This window comes from Sceloporus undulatus, chromosome 2, assembly GCF_019175285.1.
Source record: "Sceloporus undulatus isolate JIND9_A2432 ecotype Alabama chromosome 2, SceUnd_v1.1, whole genome shotgun sequence".
NCBI classification, from domain to species: Eukaryota; Metazoa; Chordata; class Lepidosauria; order Squamata; family Phrynosomatidae; genus Sceloporus; species Sceloporus undulatus.
Genome location: NC_056523.1, coordinates 225,360,599 through 225,383,212, shown reverse-complemented (window position 1 = coordinate 225,383,212; position 22,614 = coordinate 225,360,599). Strand labels below are relative to the sequence as shown.

The 22,614-nt window shown below is 42.8% G+C and overlaps 1 protein-coding gene across 2 annotated transcripts in view; it reads left to right on the top strand.

The window, feature by feature from the left end:
* CASR (calcium sensing receptor) overlaps positions 1-18,229 on the top strand; it is a 49,545-nt gene extending 31,316 nt beyond the window's left edge. For both annotated transcript variants that reach the window (XM_042447623.1, XM_042447624.1), the window contains 3 exons: positions 5,553-5,783; positions 8,341-8,464; positions 14,356-18,229. In XM_042447623.1, coding sequence (XP_042303557.1) covers positions 5,553-5,783; positions 8,341-8,464; positions 14,356-15,797 — 1,797 coding nt within the window. In that variant the 3' untranslated portion in view covers positions 15,798-18,229. The remainder of the gene's footprint in view (positions 1-5,552; positions 5,784-8,340; positions 8,465-14,355) is intronic.
* Positions 18,230-22,614: the final 4,385 nt, after the last annotated feature.

Genomic DNA, 22,614 nt, shown 5'->3' with positions numbered 1-22,614 from the left:
GAGAACATCCTACTTTGACTGACTTTCTCCTATTTGACTTTTCATCGAAATGTACATGCTGAGCAGTTTATCTATGCTAGGATGTCCATCCTCCCACCCAACTTTGGTTTGGGGATGCCAGCTAAGGTAATGACCTATACTTCTTACATTTCGGATCCCTCTCACCTCACTAATTACATCCTTCCACCCCAGCCATGTGTATAAATATCTGCCAACGGAAGCAAGTCTCCATTCATCTCCTGAAGTGGGCTGCAGTTCACAAAGGCATGTGCCAAATAAGACCTGTTAGTCTTTAAGGGTAGATACTGTTGGGTAGATACATGTTGAATGTGTAGATCCTGCCATTTTTGCTTGGTAATCCTTGGTGCAAGAAAACAAAGTTGAAATACGTGCCAATCTGATATGAAAGATGTGTTCCTCCCCAATAACACCATTCTTGTACTTCTCCTCAGCATACATCCTTTCTACAAATTCACTATCATAGCTACTGTTTGGTTTCCCTGATAGAATTTAGATTGTAGTAATTAATGGCATACCTCTCCTGTGCACATTTAATTTAGTAGGACATTGAACTTTTTGGAACGGGAGGTGGCAAAGAACACATCGTACTGCACAGCGAGAACACTACCGGCGCCGCCAATCATTCCCATCGCATTCCGGATGTGTTCCCCAGGGGGCGATTTTCAAGAATGCTTCTCAAGTGTTCCTGAAAATCGCCCCCTCTGGGATGCATCCATAACGTGAGACCCTGGCAGGTTTGTACAGGGAGCTCCTGCTTAGCCAACAGGTTAGGGACTACACTATTAAAAACCTGAATTGGTTGAAAAGCAGAAGCTTTTGAGAACTTATACATTTTTTTGAATATTTTCAAGCCATGGATGCTTGAATCCATGAAGAAAGAATCTGTGGATAAGAGCTGACTGTATTTGGTCATGTTAAGCAAATATTATGGGATAATCCCAGTTTCAAGACTGCAAGACAATTTATTTCTGTGAAAGGAATGGACTGATTATGAAAGCCATACCTTATTGCACTTGGTAAACCCATTCTCAGTATTGTCATTCTCAGTATTGCAATTTACCTATCAGTTACACTTCTTATTTCATTTTATTTCATTCATGCTGCCTTTCTTCCAGATTGGGACCCAAGGTGACTCAAAAAATAACATATAGGTCAAACTATTGAGCACTTAAGCTACTCCTGCTGCACTAGACACACTAATCCCATCTTTGGAGAAACTGAAACCAACAAGTGTAGTTTACTAATGTCTGTCAGAAAGTGCCAAATTTATGTTAGTAAAATTAGAACTTAATTTTGAATAATGGGAAAAAGAAAATAGCCCAAATATACAGACTATTACTAGCAAGAAAGACAGAAGCAGAGGTCATAAAAGACTCAATGAATAGGTGGGCGCAAGACTTTGGATATTCAATAAAGCTGGAGAGTTGGGAAAAAGCGTGGGCAAGAATGAACAAATTTACTGCGGCACAAGACCTAAAAGAAAATTTCATGAAAGTAGCTAACAGATGGTATTATAGCCCAGTGAAGTTAAAAAAGATTTATAATTTAAAAGATGAGAAATGCTGGAGATGCAAACAGACAAAAAGGACTATGTACCACATGTGGTGGCCTTGTGCCAAAATTAAAGCATTCTGGTGGAGCATACATGAGATTATACAAAAGATTTATGAAGTAAAATTCCCAGTGAGACCTGAAATTTATTTACTTAACATGACAATGACAATGGAATGTAATAAGGAAAAGAAAGAAAGCATGGAGAATTATTCTATACATGGTAATGGCAGCCAGGCTACTTATTGCTAAGAATTGGAAATTAGAGAATGAGCCACAGATCGAAGATTGGCTTATAAAACTTCACTATATGAGAGAGATGGACAGACTAATTAGCTTACTTGCTAATTAGCTTACTTGCTGTTCACCGCTGTCATCTTTGGAATAGCGGTATATAAATAAAACAAATTATTATTAATTATTATTAGACTGTCTCATGAAATAAAGAATAATAACTGATGTATCCTTGCTACATGGCACCAGAGAAATTGTCTAGGATGTAAAAAGGATTGTCAAATGTATGCTGGAAATATAATAAACAGGAAGGGTCATTTACTATATGTGGTGGACATGTGAAAAGGCAAAAAGATAGTGGATTCAAATTCATAGTATGATGTATTAAAAATAATGAATTTCTTCTGTTGGGAATGATAGACGAACAGCTAGAGAGGAGATGTGGAAAAACAGTTCAATAATATGACGATAGAAGCGAGGGTATTACATGTTCAGAAATAGAAAAATGACTTAGTTCCTACAATGGGTTATTTAGAATCATAGAATCATAGCGTTGGAAGAGACTGCAAGGGCCACCCGGTCCAACCCCCTGCCATGCAGGAACTGACAATCAAAGCATCTCTGACAGATGGCCATCCAGCCTCTGTTTAAAGGCCTCCACCATATTCTGTTTAAAGGAGCAGACTCCACCACACTCCAAGGGAGTTTGGGACTGTACAGATGGGCAGCATGCAGCCACCCCTTTATTGGCCGAATCGGGCCATGGCAACCACATGCCATGGCCCCGCTCCAGCCTCTGAAGGGCACAAAAAGGAGCCACAAGGGACGCCATAGCTGTGGCGGTGTAGATTCATGTACCTGTAGCGCCAGAGCCGCACTGTGCTGTGTAGACTGGTGTACGCCAAAATGGCACCTGGGGGTAAGGCTAGGGCATCCAGAGTGGAGACACTGCACCCTGGCTCTGCCCACAGGCCAGCACAGGCTCTGTGTTTTGCTGTTGAACAGCTCTTACTGTCAGGTTCCTCCTAATGTTGAGGTGGAATCTCTTTTCCTGCCCATTGCTTCAAGTCGTATTCTCTGGATTTCTTCACAAATGTAAACATCCCTGACATATACAGTCACCCCTCCATTTTCACAGACTTGAAGTCCACAGTCTCAATTAGGGCAAGCTCTATTGGCTAAAACAGTGTGCCATCCAAGCCAATGGTGCTTCAGTATATGCGAGTTTCTGTTTTCGCAGGGGAGGGGGCATCTGGAATGGATCCCCTGTGAAAACAGAGAGGCGACTGTAATAGTATTCCTCCTCCGTTCCTGTTTGGCCTGTTTCTCTTAAAAAGGTTATACCCCTCTATTACTCCATTCCAATCACAAGACTCATCCCACCAGGTTTCAGTGATGCCTAATATATCATGTTTGCTTTGTTGTGCTAGGAGTTCAGGTTCATCCTGTTTATTTCCCATGCTCTGTGCATTAGTGTAGAGTAATCCATGGTGTTCCTAGTTCTGTGTCTGGCATTCCTCCAACTGTCACCTCCTGTGTATGTGAAGTGACCTCCTCCCCAGCAACTTCCTCTGTATGTTCCCCATCCAAGACTATCCTGTTCTGTCCAGAAAAACCTCTGGCTCCCTAATATGATGAAGTGTAGCTACCCTGGCCTCCAAATGCTGTACTTTCTCTTCTAAAAGGGCTACCAACTTGCACTTGGTGCATGTGAAGTTCCCCACATGCCTAGGCAAGAAGACAAACATCTCACAAGTGTTGCAGGTGACTGCAACAGCTCCCTCAGTGTCCATAGTGAGAAGTCTTAAGGGGGCACTGAAATAGGACTTTGGGTTTCCCCCTCAAAAGTTTCCCTGTTAAACACCTACATAAAGGTGTTGGCCTGGCCTTTGCCCCCAAGCTCTGTCAGTGAGTTCAAATCAACTAGGCCTATAGATAACTAGAGAGCTCCTGGCTGCTAGTTTCTTCTGGAAGCAAATCTCTGACTCACTTCTTCTAAGCAAAAGCCCCCCCAGAAGCCTCTTAAAGAAAAAAGTGAACAGTTAAATAACCCCTCAAACACTGTTCCCAGCTCACCTTCTCCTCTGTGCTGTAAGTCTTCTTTGACTGTGAAAATTCGCATTGAACATGGTGGAGATTGATACATTGTCTATCTTGATTAAGACTGGAAAGACTGAAAATTGCTAATTGACATTTGAAAAAAATCCGAATTATTTTATGGCTATTGGTTTAATCAGTCAAAATTCGTTAAATACATAAATAGGCAATATAGAGAGAGGCTGAAAAATACCCATAGAAAAGATAGTTGGAAATAATCTTTCCCTTTTGTATTTTGTTATTCGTAGTAAGTACTTTGTTATTTATAGTATGTCGCAGTAGTTTATTGTTAACTGTTATTCAAAGCTATTCAAAGTTTTCTTCATGTATCTTTTACTCAATAAAAAATAATTTTTAAAAAGGTAGAATAATAGACTAGGAAATTCCCACTTTAAATTCCTATTTTCCCTCTATATTTAAACATCCTGAAGCGTTGCAGAGGATTAGTTCAATGAAGAAAAACATATGGGTTGTTTTTGGGGGTGGGTGGGGTGGTGAGGGGTTGCAAAAAAAACCCCTCCAAAACCCTGCTTTCTGTGCAAAAAATGGGTTTCCTACATAGGAAACATGTTTTTCACCACAGAATAATTCTTCCACCACACTTTCAGATTAGAAGAGAGTACTGCAGAGGAGTATTTGTTTTCTCTCTCTCTGCAGTGCAAAAACTAATTACTTGTCCTCCCATGTGGGGATGAAATAGTGGAGGACTGACATCCCTATTAAGACTATAACTTCCAACTTCCAACTGTTCAGTTTGGAAAGCAGAGAGAACTACAAATCAAACCCTCCTTGGCAGAAATGCTGTGCTTATAAGCCTGAGCAGGAGTGTCATTATTTCCCATTCAAGAGAGGCATGTGAAACCATTCCAGTAAGTCTTTGCCATCACCACTCATTTTCCATGCTCAAAGGAAAGAGAGGATGAAACTTTTGATGATGATGATGATGATTTATTTTTATTTTTTACCCTGCTTCTCTGTCAAAAAGACAATTGAGGCAGTTTACAATGAAAAGAATCCATATATACACAATATCCGAATTATTCCCTTCCTCTCCTAAAACATCTAAAAGTGGATGAGTTTGTATTTTAAGTTCCTCAGTTGTGAATTGTTACTTATAACAATGCAACATACAGAGGTCTGAAAGGAAAATGTAATTAACATTACAAAAAGGTCATCAAGTAAATATTGTATCACAAGACTGGAGTTTATCGCACAGGGCCTTGGAACGGGCCTTGTGCATTACAAAAGGGGCTGGGATGGGGCCGGAACGAGTGGGGAACGCATTTTACTGCATACAAAAGTCCCCGTTCCATTCTCTTCCATTCTGTCCCATGGGAGGCGATTTTTTGAGAACTGTTCAGCAACCGTGGGATGGTTGGGGAATGGAACGGAAGGGAACGGAATGTGGGACGGATGGGGAATGGAACGGAAAGGAAAGGAATGGAATGGGGACTTTTGTGTGCGGTAAAATGCATCCCCCACTCATTCCGCACTCGTTCCTGGGCCCTTTCGTTCCATTCCCCATCCGTCCCGGTGTGATAAACTTCTCTACCTTATTTCAGGCACTTTGTAGGTTTTATGTTTGGGCACAGAATGTTTTTTCCTCTTCAAGCGATGACTCCAGCATGTCTTTGTGTCTTTACCTCTAGGTACTGAAGCATCTTCGGCATCTGAACTTCACTAACAATATGGGGGAGCAAGTCGATTTTGATGAATCTGGAGGCCTAATAGGGAATTACTCGATAATCAATTGGCACCTGTCACCAGAGGATGGCTCCATTGTATTTGAGGAGGTTGGACACTATAACGTTTATGCCAAGAAAGGAGAGAGACTGTTTATCAATGAAAATAAGATTCTGTGGAGTGGGTTCTCAAAAGAGGTAAGAGACAGCTTGTATCAATACATACCACATTGTCATTTGACAGGGATCCATCAATTTTGGTAGAAATCGGTTTTTAAAGCCAATGGCCTCTGATTTCTTGTTCCTTTTGGTTCTGCTGGCTATGGTTTTTTAATTGGAATTTCTTTTGGTGAAATGTACTGAAGGCCCTTCCTTTGGTCACTAAATGTAACTTTGTATATCACCTATCCTGCCACAAGATGCCAATTCAAAAGTTTTAATTGCTGACTTCTACCTCCATCTTGTGGCAAGGTATGTGGTATACAAAATCTGCTGTTCAGTTTTGTATTCCAGTTCCTTACAAAAGTACAGTATATTCAGGAATGGGAGGGACATACTATAGATTTAAGGTTTGTTTACTCTGTAACCCAAGCGGAGCATAGAGCGGCAATAACAGCAATATGTCAGCAGAATATTGTACATCAGAGCTGCCTCACCATGGAATTTCCTCACCACTGAGATAAAAAAATATTTTGTTGCTGATTTGCTGTTAAATGCTAACCATGTGTATATACTGTATGTACTCAAACTTACAAGTGCACCATTATTAGAGGCCCAGATTGATGGAAACAGCATTTTTGCATTTCATCACTGAAATTTGTTTGGAACTCATAAAGCCTGCTTCACACTGTGACCAGGTGCTGCTGCTCCTCTCACAGCAAAGAAGCACTCCCTCACTCTCCTCACCCACAATAATGGAACATGGATGTTCCATCATGCAAAGGTCCATTTGTGTGCAGAGGACCCATTTCTGACCCACCACCATTGAGAAAGAGCAGCAGCAGCAGTCACTGCCCTCTGCCCCCCAGCTCATGGTATGGATTGGGTCTCTTGTATTTGGTACCATGCCACAACTTGTGTCACCCAACAGAGAAGGAGAGGGCCAGTGACTTTGGTGGCAGCACTGTGGTCACTTACTTGCCAAGTAGACAAATTGAAATAAAAGGAATGAACAGTCATTTCCTAACGTTTGTAAGGATATCTGCTCAAATTCTGGGGAATATTAATTAGCTCAACACACCAATATAGGGCTCCTTACAAGTACCCTTTTCGGATCGAATCCCAGCCTGTCTCCCAATGGACCAGAACTTCCAGGAACTGACGCAAAGGCAAAGTCTTTGAATTTTAATCTAGTTTATTGATGCACAGGGGGACACACTCACACCCATACATTCACTCATGCACTCACTCAAGGCTAATAGAAGAAAGGGAGGAAAAATGGAAAGAGAACACAAGGCCTTCTAATGGTATACTTGCCTGAGATGGTTTCCCTAGGAATCAAGGTAGATGCAGCAACACTGAAGGAAAATGGGGAAAGGGGTGCGTGGAACCACGCCAGGAGAAGCAGACTGACAGAGTGCCTGCCTGCCTGCCAACAACGTGGAACTTCGAACAAAGGAAAAACTGGACCTTAAATAGGTTCCTAGTCACGTAGTCAGTGGAGGCTGTTGTCCTACATCAAAGCAAAACCAAATTTACACATCACTTGATCCATAGGCATCCTCTGCCATGGGAAAACAATGTCTTGTATCTGTGAAACATCTCCCAGTCATAAATCTGTCTCATAGATGCGAAGGAATCTTCCTGTTTGCAACTCCTAGCAAAGGCTTTGCTGCCTACATGGTCTCTCTGCCTTCAGATCATGGCAGCCAAGGGGCAGCTCCCATAATGCCTTTCCATTAGGATCATAAGGAGACATACTTCACCCTATAGATGCAGGACTTGCTTAGAGGCCTCTATGATCAAGTGATGCAAGGAAGAGGGGCCACCTGATTACCTCCACAGATGCATTTTGGGATAGGGATTTTGGGGGTATTTTTATAAAATTCCAGACTTGATAACACGTTCTGCCTCTGAGCAGCTCCTCTTAGGACTTTATCACACTAGATGAATCCCGCTCAGAAACGGGATTTAAAAGTAGAAAAAATATGGGATTTTTTCAGACAACGTTTCTTCTAAACATCAATAACATGAAAATAAAGCGAACGGATAAGTCGACAAAAACGCCACCTTTTTATTTTCAGGAACTTCCCGAAAGTAAAAAGGTGATGTTTTTGTAGACTTTCCATTCACTTTATTTTCCTGTTATTGCTGTTTAGTGCAAACATGTCTGAAAAACATTCCGCATTTGCGGGGTTTTTCTGCTTTTAAAATCTCATTTCTGAGTGTGATTCGTCTAGTGTGATAAGGCTCTTAGTCACATAGCTGCTCACTATTCCACAGGAGCAGGCCAACAATTGGCAATGATGAGCAAAGAACAAAGAGCCACAGCCTCTATCTGCCTTTGCCCTGTCCATGCACGCTGGCATCTAAGCATAGGGAGAGTTGGTATCAACCCTCTGTGGCTGTGGGCCTCCACTTGAAGTGCTTTGATCCCCATTGTGCTTCTAATGTGTTGTGGAAAAGCACCCGAGGAGGATAAGTACCTGGGATGAACCAGAGTTCAGTGCCTTTATCTGAGGTTTCATATTCGGCCTGCCTGCTGGCCATGCCTCTCCTGATGTAACCAAGTTGCTTTCATGTTTTATTCCTACAGGTGCCTTTCTCCAATTGCAGCAGAGACTGTCAGCCAGGCACTAGGAAAGGCATTATTGAGGGCGAGCCCACATGTTGTTTTGAATGTGTAGAATGCACCGATGGGGAGATCAGTGATGAAACAGGTATTGTCTGGTACTGCGCTCTCTTCTGCTTAGTCACATTTCCCCAGAAGGAGTCAGAAATCATGTTCTGAGAGCCTTTCTGATGGGAGGCCACAGTCAACATGTTTTGGTAAACTGTCACATAATCATTCCTCATATCAGTTTAACGTTTATCTGTTCTCAGTTTTGTCATGAACAAGAAATTAGGGCCCCCAGAATAATCTATTTGCCCCCCAATTTGTCCATAAATTGTCATACAGTAGCAAAATAGGAAAGAGGGCCTTCCTAGAAGTAATAGCACCTAAACTGCATTACGGATCCTTGAAATTTTCTATGTAGATCTCTTGGTATACTGCACTACCTCAGCCTAAGCCAAATCTTATGTAGTGCATGTTCTCACAGAGGTGATAAAATTGTTTCAGGGGATTTATGCTTCCATCATTTCAAGTGGAGCTGCATGATGGAATATTCCCCAGGAAAAAAATAGCATCGTAACGATAAAAAATTGACAGATCCTCTTCACATATGTTCTATATGAAGAGGACATGCTTTATAGATAAAGTTTACCATCTAATTGACCATTAGTTCAGGAACTGCCTTCCAGCTGTTTGGTATTCATACTCTGCCTTTGGATTCCAAGAATCTTATCGCATTACAAAACAGAGCAGCAGAGCAGTGACTTTCTGGTTACCTCTTCAAAGCACTTCTGTTCTCCCTCTGGAAGATGGTCATAAAAGTGTGCCTTTTGCCAAACAGATTTTCCAGCACAACAAAAGGCATGGTTTTACAACTGTCTCCCATAGGAAGGGAATAGAAGTACTTCAACGAGGGCATAAGAAGAAATAACCAGAAAGCCATTTCTCTGCAGCTCCATCCAGCTTACATTTGTAATGTAAAGTATGGAAGAGAACAAACCATAAAAACTTGCCTCTTATTAGCCAGTGTCAAGAATGCCTAGAGTTGATGTTTCCTTGGGTTGATGAGAGGAGGAATCCACACAAAGTGAGTTTTACCCTAACACCACCCACAATAAACAGGGACAGCTGACTATCATCACAAAACAAACAGCAATCCAAAAGCAGCCATCTTGCCTCATCAGTTTATTCCCTGCCTGTGCCCAGAACAGAGCTCCATACTTATCATTGTCATTTACTTACTTATCATTAATCCCTAGTTTGTCACCTCTGTTTGGTTTTGATTTTTAATTCTTCCCTTTCTCCTTCCATCCCTCTCCTGTATCTCCTTCACATTTAAAGGGGGGGGGGGAGAGAATCATAGAATCCCCCCTTTCCATTTTTCTCTTCCCACACCATTGCTACTTGCTGTGATGGCTTCAGTAGGAAAAGGGATGATGTGCTCTTCTGGATGGAGACTCTGATGCTTCTCAGCTTAGGCATTAGATGTCCTGGAAAATATCTGTCTTTCTTTCTCAACAGTGTACCACTGCTCAGCATTCTAATTAAAAATAATAATTGTAAGCTGCTCTGATGACCATTAGGGCTGAAGGGAGGGTATAAATACCATAAATAAATAAATAAATAAAATTCTGATAGTCAGAATCCTAGATCTTGAGAGTGGGGGCTTTGTCTTCTCCTATTAAAGGCCAATGCCTCCAGAGATTTAGCTCTCTTGTGAGGGAAGCAACTCCCATATGAGGGCAGCCTCCCTCTAGGAGGCAGAAAGTGGCCATTCCCTTCATTCTTCAAATTTGTCTGATCATGTGTCAGATTTGGATTCTTGAGGTGGGGGACTGATGTTTACTTCGAGTCTGTTCAGGATCTGTATGAAAAGGAGGAAGAGGAATGGTCAACTCTGAGTCTCTTCATAAGGATTTGTCTCAAAGACTTTATCATATGATGAATTTTTGCCTCTGTTTCTAAGGTTATATGTACTTTAGGTCTTGCAGTTTCCAAGTCTTCAGATAGGGCTGCTGAGCAGCAAGAGACTAAGGGCCCATACAGACAGACGCATCTCAAGAGGCCAGAAGCTGCACCAAAGCTGCACTCCAGTCCTTAGGACTGGAGCATGGCCTTGGCGCGGCTTCTGGTCTCTTAGGACGCATGCATAATTAAAACAGTGTATCTCCAAAGTGACCCGAAGCAGCTTTATTTTGGCCTGTCTGTACAGGCTCAATGCTCATTAAAAGAAATGCCACAGTTCTTCCCCAGGCCAAAGTGTCTGTAAAAAAAAGTGCCTTTTCCCAGTGGTATCCCCACCCCTGGTGTCATCCGGTATAGGGGAGCTGCCAAAAGGGCCTATTTGGCCCTCTCCATCACTGCAACACCACTACCCTCCTTGTGAGGAGACCAACACCACTACAGCAAAGTCAGGAGGGCGCCCAGCCTTCTCCTTCACTGCAGCAGTGCTGGCCTCCTCATGAGGAGACTGGCTTCAGCAGCAAAGCAGGAGGGGCATGCTTAGTCCTTCTCACCCTGCAGCTGGAGAAGGGCCCGATCAGATGTCACCCCACTTCTGGGGTATCAACCAGGGCAAGCCACATCCCCCGTGCTCCCCTAGTAATGCCACTGACTTTCCTTTGCATTTTCTGCAAATTGTCAGATCAGAGTGAACAACTCTTTTGCAGGGCAAGAGAGCCACCTTGGTGGCTCAGAGGTTTCACACTCTAGCAAAGCAGGTGACAGAAAAATCTCAGTTGTCAATTATCACATTGTTGCTTTGGTTTTGGGTGTTCTTACACCCAAGGAGGGTGGATTTTTCCCCAAAGACTTTTCAAAGAAGAGCATTGAAGAATCAAAGGTGAGGCATATGCTTTATCTATTTGAGACTTGTCATCACAGTCTCTGTTTGCCATGGTTGCCATCTTCTGGTTTAAGGAGATTTTATAGTGATGATTTAGATCAAAAATCTCTGTATCAAGTTCTCATGAAAGCTTACCAGTCTCAAGTTCGGTACGGCCCCATTCTCACTGGGCATATAAAGCGACGAATATCGCTGTGAGTCTGGATCGGATCAAGTTTCCGAGTCATATTCAAATCAGGTCCATTGTTTCCATTACAAAAGGGAGCAAACGGACTCGGTTTTTCTTGACCCATGTTCTCGTTCCCATTGATATTTTTCCGTTGTATTTTGACAGACTTTTTTGTTCCTCGTTGCCATTTCCATTCTGGAACCGTTTTTTTAAAGCTGTCAATCAAACACTTAGGCAATTAGACGTGACAGTGACGTCTAATCCCCCCTTTTTCTTATCCCCCCCTCTTCTTCAAACCACCCCAAAAATCCGCCACCCACCCCCCCTTTTCTTTCTCTAAAAAAGGAAACAAGGGCAGGGTACACACCGCCAGAAAGAGACGCCTCCCCGGCGCCTCTTTGCTCTGCAGGAGTGCTGCAGCAACCAAGTGGCTCCTCTTTGCGACATCACTGCAACGCCACAAAGCGCAAGGGACATTGTGATGATGTCACAGCTGCGCCACCCTGCCTGGGGGTGGTGCAGCTGCAATGTCACCGTTACACACCGCGCTTGGTGGGCACACTGCATCTGCGGCACCCTCATCACATGTGAGGGATGCTGGGCGTGTGGGCACTCCGCCCACCAGGCAGCCCTCGCATGTGATGAGGGCGCCTCAAAGGCCCATCTGTTCCAGGCCAAGGCTGGATGTAGGAGCCACGTTCAGGGTTTTGGGTTCTCTCTTTCTCTCTTTTACCATTCCTACTAAAATGGTGAAGGGCCTGGAAACCATGCCCTATGAAGAACGACTTAGGAAACTGGGTATGTTTAGCTTGGAGAAAAGACAGTTAAGAATTGATATGATAGCCCTGTTTAAATATTTGAAGGGATTTCATATTGAGAAGGGAGCAAGCTTGTTTTCTGCTTCTCCAGAGAACAGGATCCGGAACAATGGATGCAAGCTACAGGAAAAGAGATTCCACCTCAACATTAGGAGGAACTTCTTGACAGTAAGAGCTATTTGACTGTGGAACACCTCAGAGAGTGGTGGAGTCTCCTTCTTTGGAGGTTTTTAAATAGAGGCTGGATGGCCATCTGTCAGGGATGCTTTGATTGTGGTTTCCTGCATGGCAGGGGGTTGGACTGGATGGCCCTTGTGGTCTCTTCCAACTCTAGGATTCTATGATTCTAAGATATGATACATTAGATGGGAGAGATGCCTTTAAAATCTATATTGCCAGAACTTGATCTTTTGGGGTAACTGATTCTCTATTTGTGTCCTTTACTTCATCGTCATTTGGGGAAAAGGCCTTCAGATTGACTATTACAAGATGGATCAAAGCATGAATTGTTCTACCTTATGATCTCGCTAAAGTTCCTTGCCTAGGCAACATCACCTCTTTCTTCACTAAGGCAACCTCCACATTGGCTGTTTTCTGCTTCAGCACTGTCAACACTGGTTGACATCCGCAGGGCACTCTTTCTACTTTTATCTGACATTATAGGATTGACAAGTTCAGGCCAGCTGAAACTGCCTTTGGTAGGGGAATGCTTCAGGAAGTCCTCCAATCATGATTACAGCCATTCCCACTTTTGTTGTTGAAAGGAATACTTGGGCATATCCCACTTTGTGTGGAGTTCTCCTGTTAACAACTCAGAGTGTGCTACATTGAGTACTTACCATGAAGATGCACTCTGAGTTGGTAGAAAAAGGAATCAACCCCTCCCTTCATGGCTGTTATTCTGGATTCTGGAATGGCCAGTTTAGGAAGCTTGCTGGTTATGTTTTTCCTGTTTTTCTTGTTTGTCTGCTCTGTTGCTTGGCTGGGACATGAACTGATGAGGCCAGATAGCCACTGTTGGAGAGCTATTTGTTTTGTGAAGACGTCAAGTGTTTCCCTGACTTTTCTGGGTGTTAATAGGTGAAACCCACCTTGTGTGGATTCCTCCTCTCTCCCAATCCAGGATGCACCTTCACAGTAAATACCCAGTGTAACATAAGCTCAGCTGATACTGATTTGGCCCTACTTACAAGAGTACACAGACAGCCAAAGTCCTGGCAGCAGTGAAGGGCTCATGTGCTACTGTACCCACCATCAATCCATGAACATACAAAGCAAAAATGATATTCAAAGCAAAAACTTGCAAAGCAAAAATGACAGAGGAAACTGCATGAGACACCTAATGTGATGATCTTGATAGCACAGGTCAAAGTTGAGATTGCCACCTCAGACAACAAATTCTGTGTGTTTAATAGTTGACAGTAACTTGATTTCTTTATAGATAAGTAAATTATGAGAAAATTGTGTTTTTCACTTCACTTCAGAGACCAAAATACTTTTAGCTCCATTTAGATGGGAGGGAAGGAATGGAAGAGAGGAATATTTGGATTGTCCATTTTGTGGGAACTCATGTAGTTAACAGGTATATAAAAATATTCTCAAACTTTTATATCCTCAGTGGGAAAGAAATTTCAACTCCCACAAGAAATCAAAATATTGACAACTGCCACTTTTTTGTCCTTGGGCAAGAGTGAAAAGACAAGCACTTTTTGTTTATTTGTTTTCGGTGACTTTTGCACAGAACCAACAATTTGTGCAAATGAAGGATCACAGTGTTTTTCAACAAAAATGGGGTGTGGGAGCAGGGTTTGCACTAACAACATTTTTGCAAAGAAATCTTGAAAATGTCCAACTGTTTTAATTTCCCCCACCCCCAGGGAGAAAACCTTTGAAATGTATGGTTCTCAATACTCAAGGATGAAATAAGCAGACTTGCATCCCTGCTTTTTAAACAGATGATAATAGGAACAGGACACACACAGAGGAGCGACAAGGGAGGGGAGCTCCAAAATATTATTTCAGCAAGAAGTATGGAAGAGCATGACAATGCTCTTTTTGATGCCTTGTGAGCTGGGACCATGTGTTCAGTTGATGGCACATCCTGCCCCTTGAAGAAGATGCAGGAGACTGCTATCCATGTCTAATAGTGTCTTGTTCTTTTCCAGATGCCAGTGCTTGTGAGAAGTGTGCTGAAAACTTCTGGTCCAATGAAAACCACACTTTCTGTATTCCAAAGCAGATAGAATTTCTCTCTTGGACAGAGCCATTTGGGATTGCTCTCACCCTTTTTGCTATACTGGGCATCTTTCTGACTTCATTTGTTCTGGGTGTCTTTACCAGGTTTCGCAACACACCCATTGTCAAGGCTACAAACCGTGAACTCTCGTACCTCCTCCTCTTTTCACTGCTGTGCTGCTTCTCCAGCTCCCTTTTCTTCATTGGTGAGCCCCAGGACTGGAATTGTCGCTTGCGACAGCCAGCCTTTGGTATTAGTTTTGTCCTCTGCATCTCCTGCATTCTGGTGAAGACCAATCGTGTCCTTCTGGTCTTTGAGGCCAAGATACCCACAAGCCTCCATCGCAAGTGGTGGGGTCTGAACCTCCAGTTTCTCCTGGTCTTCCTGTGCACTTTTGTGCAAATAGTCATCTGTGTCATTTGGTTGTATACTGCACCCCCGTCCAGCTTTCGGAACCATGAGCTGGAGGATGAGATCATCTTCATCACCTGCAATGAGGGCTCCTTAATGGCACTGGGCTTTTTGATTGGCTACACTTGCCTCCTGGCTGCTATCTGTTTCTTCTTTGCTTTTAAATCCCGCAAACTGCCAGAAAACTTCAACGAGGCCAAGTTCATCACTTTCAGCATGTTGATCTTCTTTATTGTCTGGATCTCTTTCATTCCAGCCTATGCCAGCACCTATGGCAAGTTTGTCTCTGCTGTAGAGGTGATAGCCATACTTGCTGCTAGCTATGGACTCCTGGCTTGCATCTTCTTCAACAAGGTCTACATCATCCTCTTTAAGCCCTCACGCAACACCATTGAGGAGGTGCGCTGCAGTACTGCTGCTCATGCCTTCAAGGTGGCCGCCAGGGCTACATTGCGACGCAGCAATGTGTCTCGCAAGAGGTCCAATAGTCTTGGAGGCTCCACAGGCTCCACACCATCTTCATCCATTAGCAGCAAAAGCAACCGCGAAGACCCCTTTTGTCTGCCCACATCGGTGGAGCAACAACAGCAACACGGGTGCAAGCAGAAAGTGAGCTTTGGTGGTGGGACTGTCACTTTCTCACTGAGCTTTGAAGAGCACCAGAAAAATGCAGTAGCCAACAAAAATGCAAAGCACAGGAACTCCTTGGAAGCCCAAAATAGTGATGATAGCCTCATGCGGCATAAGGCCTTGATTCCTCTGCAGTGCAGTGAACCACTAGGCAATGAGCCCAATTTCCAGACAGCTCCAAGTCACGACTCCAACGCACAGGAAGCAATAATGGGAGAAAACAAACAAGATGGACAAAGCTTAGAAGAAGAACAACCTCCTTTGTCAGCTTCATACTTGCGGGATTATGTAGGCAGTGACTCCATCATAGAGAATGCTGTTCATTCATAATCAAAGAACGGAGATGCAATAACCCCTGCTTGTCTTCTGAATGGTGAGAGAGACTGGATACTCATCTGCAGCATAGCCAGCCTCTTCGTAATGTTAGAATGAGCAGGGTAAACTCACCTCCAGCAGAACACTGAGAGGAACATTTCAAAAGTGATCATTCCAGTGAAAATCTGTGGTGGTTGTGGAAGGTACAAGGATAAAACTAGAAAGGATCTTCTTCAGCTGGGCTTTAGCAGACTTTTGTCATCAACATTTCACCATGGTGGTACAGACCATGAACGTTAGCAAATGTACTAACATTGGTTAGCAAATGTACCTGGGCAGTTTCTTGTAACATGCTCTGCTTTTTACATTGATGTATATTATTGCTTTTCTTCAGGATGTATAATTCCCCTTTATATGTAAAACTGCTTAGCCATATTACAAGGAGAAACTTTCTGTAGTGCCCAAAACAGGACATGGATTTTGACTTAGGGAAAGTCACCTCTACTCCACTCTTTGTCAAAAACATGCTAAATAAAGTTCAGCCAGTGGCCTGAACTTAAGTATTTAAAATCATAGAAATTGTTCCCTGTACACAATAAGATAGACCAATTAATGCTGTTCCAAATGCCTTGTAATGTATGGCAATCTTGAGAAACATCACCACGTTACATAGAGAAACTGTTCTCCCAGAGATTTATATCATTTGGAGTGCCCTTGGCTGGCTCACATTGTAGACTGAAAGGAATGGGTTTGCAATCCGGTGAAGTGCAGAGAGAACTTGGTAAGATGGGCCCATTCATTGAGACCTCAGTTTAGTATCTCCCTGGTGAGTGGCTTTTTAGTTTCAGTCAGCTAATAGTAACATCTTGCCTTACAGTTTACACTGCACCGTGCTGTGTTAACTTCTTCCCAACCCATGAGCTACTCGGTGCCACATGTAAAAAGACTTCAGCCCTAACATGTCACATTTAAAGGGCTCCTAGCATTACCAATATGTGTTTTCTTTTGACAGAAACAAAATTGTACTAATGTGTTTGTATGTGAAGGCTCCTCACAATCTGAGGTCCTAAACTGCATTTTATTTAGCTTGCACATGTTCCTGAAAAGTGGAACAGCCCTCACCCCACCCCCATGGTCTTTCTAAAAGATCAGATCTGTTTGCTCTTGCAAAGAAGAGCAGGTACATATGCCTAGCGAGTTTTTTTAAGTGTTTGATAAAATTGATAGCAAAAAATGGCTACTGTAAGAAGCCATAAAGAGTGAAATAAAGGACAGATGTTGAATGTTTATGGAGCTGCAAAGGAAAACTTACAACTCTGCATTCTTATGCTCTTATCCTTGGATTCCAACAAGAAAGACTGTATCTTTGCCTGCTTTGCTCTGGAGTTGGTAAAATGTAATTTGGGACATACTGGTAGATCTTTAGACAGTTTACCATACATTTCTCCCAATCCTTTAACAGCAACACCACCAACACACACACAAAAATTAGACTGTTGAGATTAAGGAAGCTTGGGTTATCCAGGAATGGATTTTGGTTTGCAAGGATATTCATCTCACCTCAAGCGTGATGAACAAATCCCAGGGCTCACTCAGCAGCTGCTCAAAGGGCCTGTGTTCATGCCTTTGTGTGGGTGCTTTTGTTTGTACCAAGTGCAGATCTTTCTGTGTGTCTCCAGCAAGTGGATCTTGGGGTTCTAGTAAAACACAAAGTAAACCCAACAAGTCTAAAGTCTCCCTTTCCACTTGTAGCTCAGATTTAACTGCAGTTTTCTGTTAGACATGCAGCTGCATTTAAACTCCTAGCTGACAGATGCAAAAAACCTTAACTAGCTCTCCTAGTACTTTTTCTTTGGTTAAAAACAACTGTAGAGATGGTCACTGGATCAAGGCTACAAGCTGGGGATAAAATGCTTTCCTCCAGTTTAAATCTACCCTAAAAGCTGCTAAGGAAGGAATGAAAAACAAGCACGATAGATGGAGCAATCATTTTTCACTTCCTTGATTAATAGGAATGTTGGGGTGGATTTTCACTGCAGGGATTCCATCAGACAAAAGTGTTAAACCCACCAAGCTCATGTCAGGAAATGCAGTTACTGATTCTCCTCTCCATCACTGCTAGTTTAGTTCTTGGCTATCAGTTTTTGAGGAAATGGAATAAACCAGAGACTTCTCAGATTCATTCTAGAAAAACGCTGCCCATCTTGCTTTCAACAAAGAGGAAAAGGCACCAGCAGGAAACGTGAATTAACTCTGCCTCAGTAGAGTTCATCATTGCTACATGGGGCAAAGAAAAATTAACTGATGGCTTCAAATTTCCATTCATTGTGAAAATATTAGCACATCGGCAACATAATGAAACATGCAATACTAAAAAATGTGTCATATAATGACAGTATTGTTATAGGTGTATATTCTTTTATTGTCTGTATGTTTAAAATCCTAACAAACCCTCCAGTTCATCAAGTGTCTACTGTATGTGTGGACCTAAAAAACGCAGACCTTACTCCTCATATTGAGGTTAAAAGAGTCATGGTATTAAGCCTAGACCCTCTATATTTGCTTATTGTACTGATGCTTCACCCAAGTGCCAAAGGTTTCATTATACTATTACTTTTGTCTTGCAGGAGCCCTAACTGTGTACAGTTTTTCACATATATTGAAAAGAAGTATATACGTAGCTTTTTGGACCCTCAAGGTGTTAGCATTTCTGCTGTTCCTTAGTTTGTATTTATGTACATTGGCTGAAAAACCTCTGGCTTTGTCATAAGCCAAAACCATGTCAGGTCTAGTGTTCTTAGTTTGTAGGAATCACATGCACACATCCCTGTATGGAGCACTGAGCAGGCCTTTTCTCTGATATAACAAAATTCCCAACCATTACACATTCTCCCCCTTGGATACAGCTGCACTGGACAGTTCTCCCCAGTTATTTCAGACCGGATGTGCCATTTGTAGGCTTGCCTTCCTCTGGCAAAGTAGCAACAAAGGAGTTGTTCATAGGGCAAAGCCTAAGTTTGCCATATTGACTGGTTGTGCTAGATTCTAGATGCTAGATCCTAGCATGAACTTCAGCCAATTTATGTCTGCTTTTGTCATCATGTGGTGTGAATTAGGGTTAAGTTATGTGATATCACATGCCACAGTCAACTCATACATACACCATGTCTTCTTGTCTGCATAACTTGGCCTTTGCTATCTTTGGTCTTTTCCCCAAGAAAAAGGTGGTATAGTGCTTTGACTGTTGAGTTACTTTTACACATTAATCAATTACTGCTCTTATTGCTTAAGCCTTCCTGACTCAGTCAGTTGGTTAAAACTGGGAAGCAAGGCTGACTCTCCCAGTTTCTTGCACCCTTGAATGAGTGCCATGGTGTGTTCCTGTGAGTGGAAGATGCAGTGGGCAAAGGCAATGACACAGAGTGGAATGAAGTTGTATCTTTTTTGAACCCAGCACCATGCAGCTTTCCTTCATACACAGCTCACCTACCCTGTGGTGCTGATGGTACCAGATTGGCATCGAGCCCCTATAGCAAGAGAGGATTTATTTGCCCCTTCCTCCACTCCAAATGGCTGATTTGGGCCCAAAAACAAACATAAGAACTTTTCTAGGTCAGCTGAAATGTGATTGTGTGGCCACCTATAGGGGCATGGTATAGATGCCAGGACACATTTCTCTCCCTTTCCCATAAAAGCTTGCCAGATATTTTAAGAAGGCCCTCCAATTTTTGCTTTTTAAAATCTGCCTAACATGCAAGATGCAGTTGGCCATATCAGTGGGCTTGGCTAGAAGTTGTGCTCATATAATGGAAGTCAGAGTCCTGGGGTATTTGGCATGTGTGTGTGTGAAAGCAGGGGGGGGGGGTCCAGAATGGAACACCTGTGGATCCAAAGGACCAGCTGTATTTAGAAGTGGGGAGAGCTTTATATACTGTACTTATTCCCTAGGTTCTCAAACGGTGGGACCCCCCGGGAGTGTGACAGTTTTTCGAGGGGGGGTTCTCACCTCAGACACCAATTTGCTCACTCTCCAGAGAGGGGAAGTGCTTGGAGCTCTTTTTCAGCATCACTTTCACCATCAGACTGCATGGCAGGGAGTAAGAGAGGAAAAGAATGATAGAGTTGGAAGAGACCCCAAGGCCCACCCAGTCCACACAATCAAAGTACCCCCGACAGATGGCCATCCAGCCTCTGTTGGAAAATCTTCCAAAGAAGGAGTGTGTTCCACTGTTGAACAGCCCTTACTGTCAGGAAGTTCCTCCTAATGTTGAGATGAAATCTCTTTTCTTGTAGCTTGCATCCAGTTCCGGTTCCTAATCTCTGGAGCAGCAGAAAACAAACTTCCTCCCTCAATATGACATCCCTTCAAGTATTTAAACAGGGTTATCATGACACCTCTTAAGCATCTCTTCCCCAGGCTAAACAAAGAAGGGAGTGTGTGTCAGGGTGTGGTAGGGAGGTCAAGGTTTGTGTGTGCATGGCAGTGGTTTGGGAGGGGGTTGGAGCAAAGGTTGCTCCCCAACACACACTCCTCTATCAACTACTTACCAAAGCTGGATGTTGTGTTCACATTCACAGAGCAAACAGCTTTGGTAAGTGGTTAGCCTTTTTGCCCCAAGCATTTCTCCTGGTGCATGCACATGCAGCATTGGAACTGCTGGCTAAGAGGCAGCTCTCTTTACAGCCCAGCCAGCAGAGCCGCCAGACCCAGAAAGCAACTCTTGTCCTCCAGCAAGTGCTGGGGCTCCCTTTACCAGGTCTGACAGAGCTGTTGCCTTGGGAAATGTCACTGTGAAAGCGCTCATACCGTTTGCAACTACCTACCTTTAAGAGCCAGAGGGGTGTAGTAGCTTGAGCTTTGGACAATGACTCTGGAGACCAAGGTTCAATTCCCAGCTCAGCCATGAAACTCACTGTGTGACCTTGGGCAAGTCACTCTCAGCCTATGGGAAAGGCAAGGGCAACCCCCCTCTGAATAAACCTTGCCAAGAAAACCCCATTATAAGCTCCCCTTAAGATTGCCATAAGTCAAAAATGACTTGAAGGCACACAACAACAACAAACCTGAAATGGGATTCTCAGCTATGACGTCTAGGAAGCTAAATACCCTGCAAGACTTGATGTCACCAAGGAACTGAGAGTTGTTCTTTCTAATATACTCCTCGTTTTAGTAAACTTTGGGTTCAGAAACAAGCAAGTGCATCACATCCAGGAAAAACATTGGGTTCAGTTGGGCACTGAATTTTGTGAAATAAATTTTTTCTCATTTGAATGTTGTTTCCTTATAAAAAGTTAAATTAGGATTATACATAAATGTGTGAACGAAAATACACTAAAAAAAGACTTTTATTCATATACTACTTCCAGCCCGTGTGTGTGTGTGTGTGTGTGTGTGTGTGTGTGTGTCGTATGTGCACATAAAGACGGCTGGGTGGGGAGTTTGAGAACCCCTAGCATAAAAAATCCATTGATCAGATGCCAAGGAGAACAGTAAATGTTCACACAAGCAGCTCCTCTTTCCACTTCAACAACACCCTGCCTCCCACTCATCTGCCAAATGGGGACAATAATAGCAGCCTGAGGCCAAGCTGGGAATCAACAAGCTACAAACAACACAGATACCTGTAACTAGTTACTCTGGAGCTAATGTGGGCACAACAAAGCTGCCTTTCAAAAGCAATGTAAAAAAGAAATTATTTTACTGGTTTAATGAGTCAGTTTCCAGGTACTGTACTTTGAATGTTACTTTTAAAGGACATTTTTAGAGGAATTTAGATGAGTTTTTCACCTTTTATGCCATTCTCCCATCCATTCTACATTTTTCTCTAAAAAAGGTAATCTACAGTGGTCCCTCCACATTTGCTGGGTTTAGGGGTGAAGGATCTCTATAAATGTGGAAAAACTACAATTTAAAAAAAACGATCACTATTATTTGTGCCCAAGAGGATGCCTAGAGAAGTTTTTTTCTCTAGGAACATCTAAGCTCTCCAGCACAACTCTATGGTCAACTTCTGGCAGAGTTGCATTGAAGGATCGAGATTCCTAGAGAGAACATATTAATCAAAAACACAAATAATCAAATCCGCAAAAGTCAAAGCTGAAATGTGGAAGGTCAACCGTAATAGAAAAGTAGTGAGCAGGAAACCTTACTTTACCAAAATGTTGAAAAGTAAAGCAGTGGGTTACTTTTCAAATACTTCAAATATGTTAACTAGTCATAGAATTATTTTTTGAAAGTAATGTCATAGAACCATAGAATCATAGAGTTGGAAGAGACCCCAAGGATCATCCAGTCCAACCCCATTCTGCCATGCAGGAAATCCAAATCAAAGCATCCCTGACAGATGGCCATCCAGCCTCTGTTTGAAGACCTCCAAGGAAGGAGACTCCACTACACTCCGGGGGAGTTTGTTCCACTGTTGAACAGCCCTTACTGTCAGGAGGTTCCTCCTAATGTTGAGGTGGAATGAGGTGTCTCACTGTCTGGCTTTTGAACAAGGATTTTTATAGGTATGTGAAGATTTAAAACTCCTATCTACAAGCAAAATCTACCAAAAATGTTTTTTTCAAAGCAAAAAACTACTTATTGGAACATAGTTTTGCAGAAGAATCCATTAATGAGCTGACAGATCCAACACCGTGAGATTTCATCTAGATAACCCTGAAAGGCAGCTTCGTAAGAACTGGGACTTGAATAAAAAAAATGGCATTTCTTTGGGAACTGGAAGCTAAAGCAGTGGAAATCAAACTATTTACCCTTGGGACCCCACCTCCCTTTACATCTACATGTGGACGTCATGCTCTTCCCCACTTGATACAGTATATGAATAAA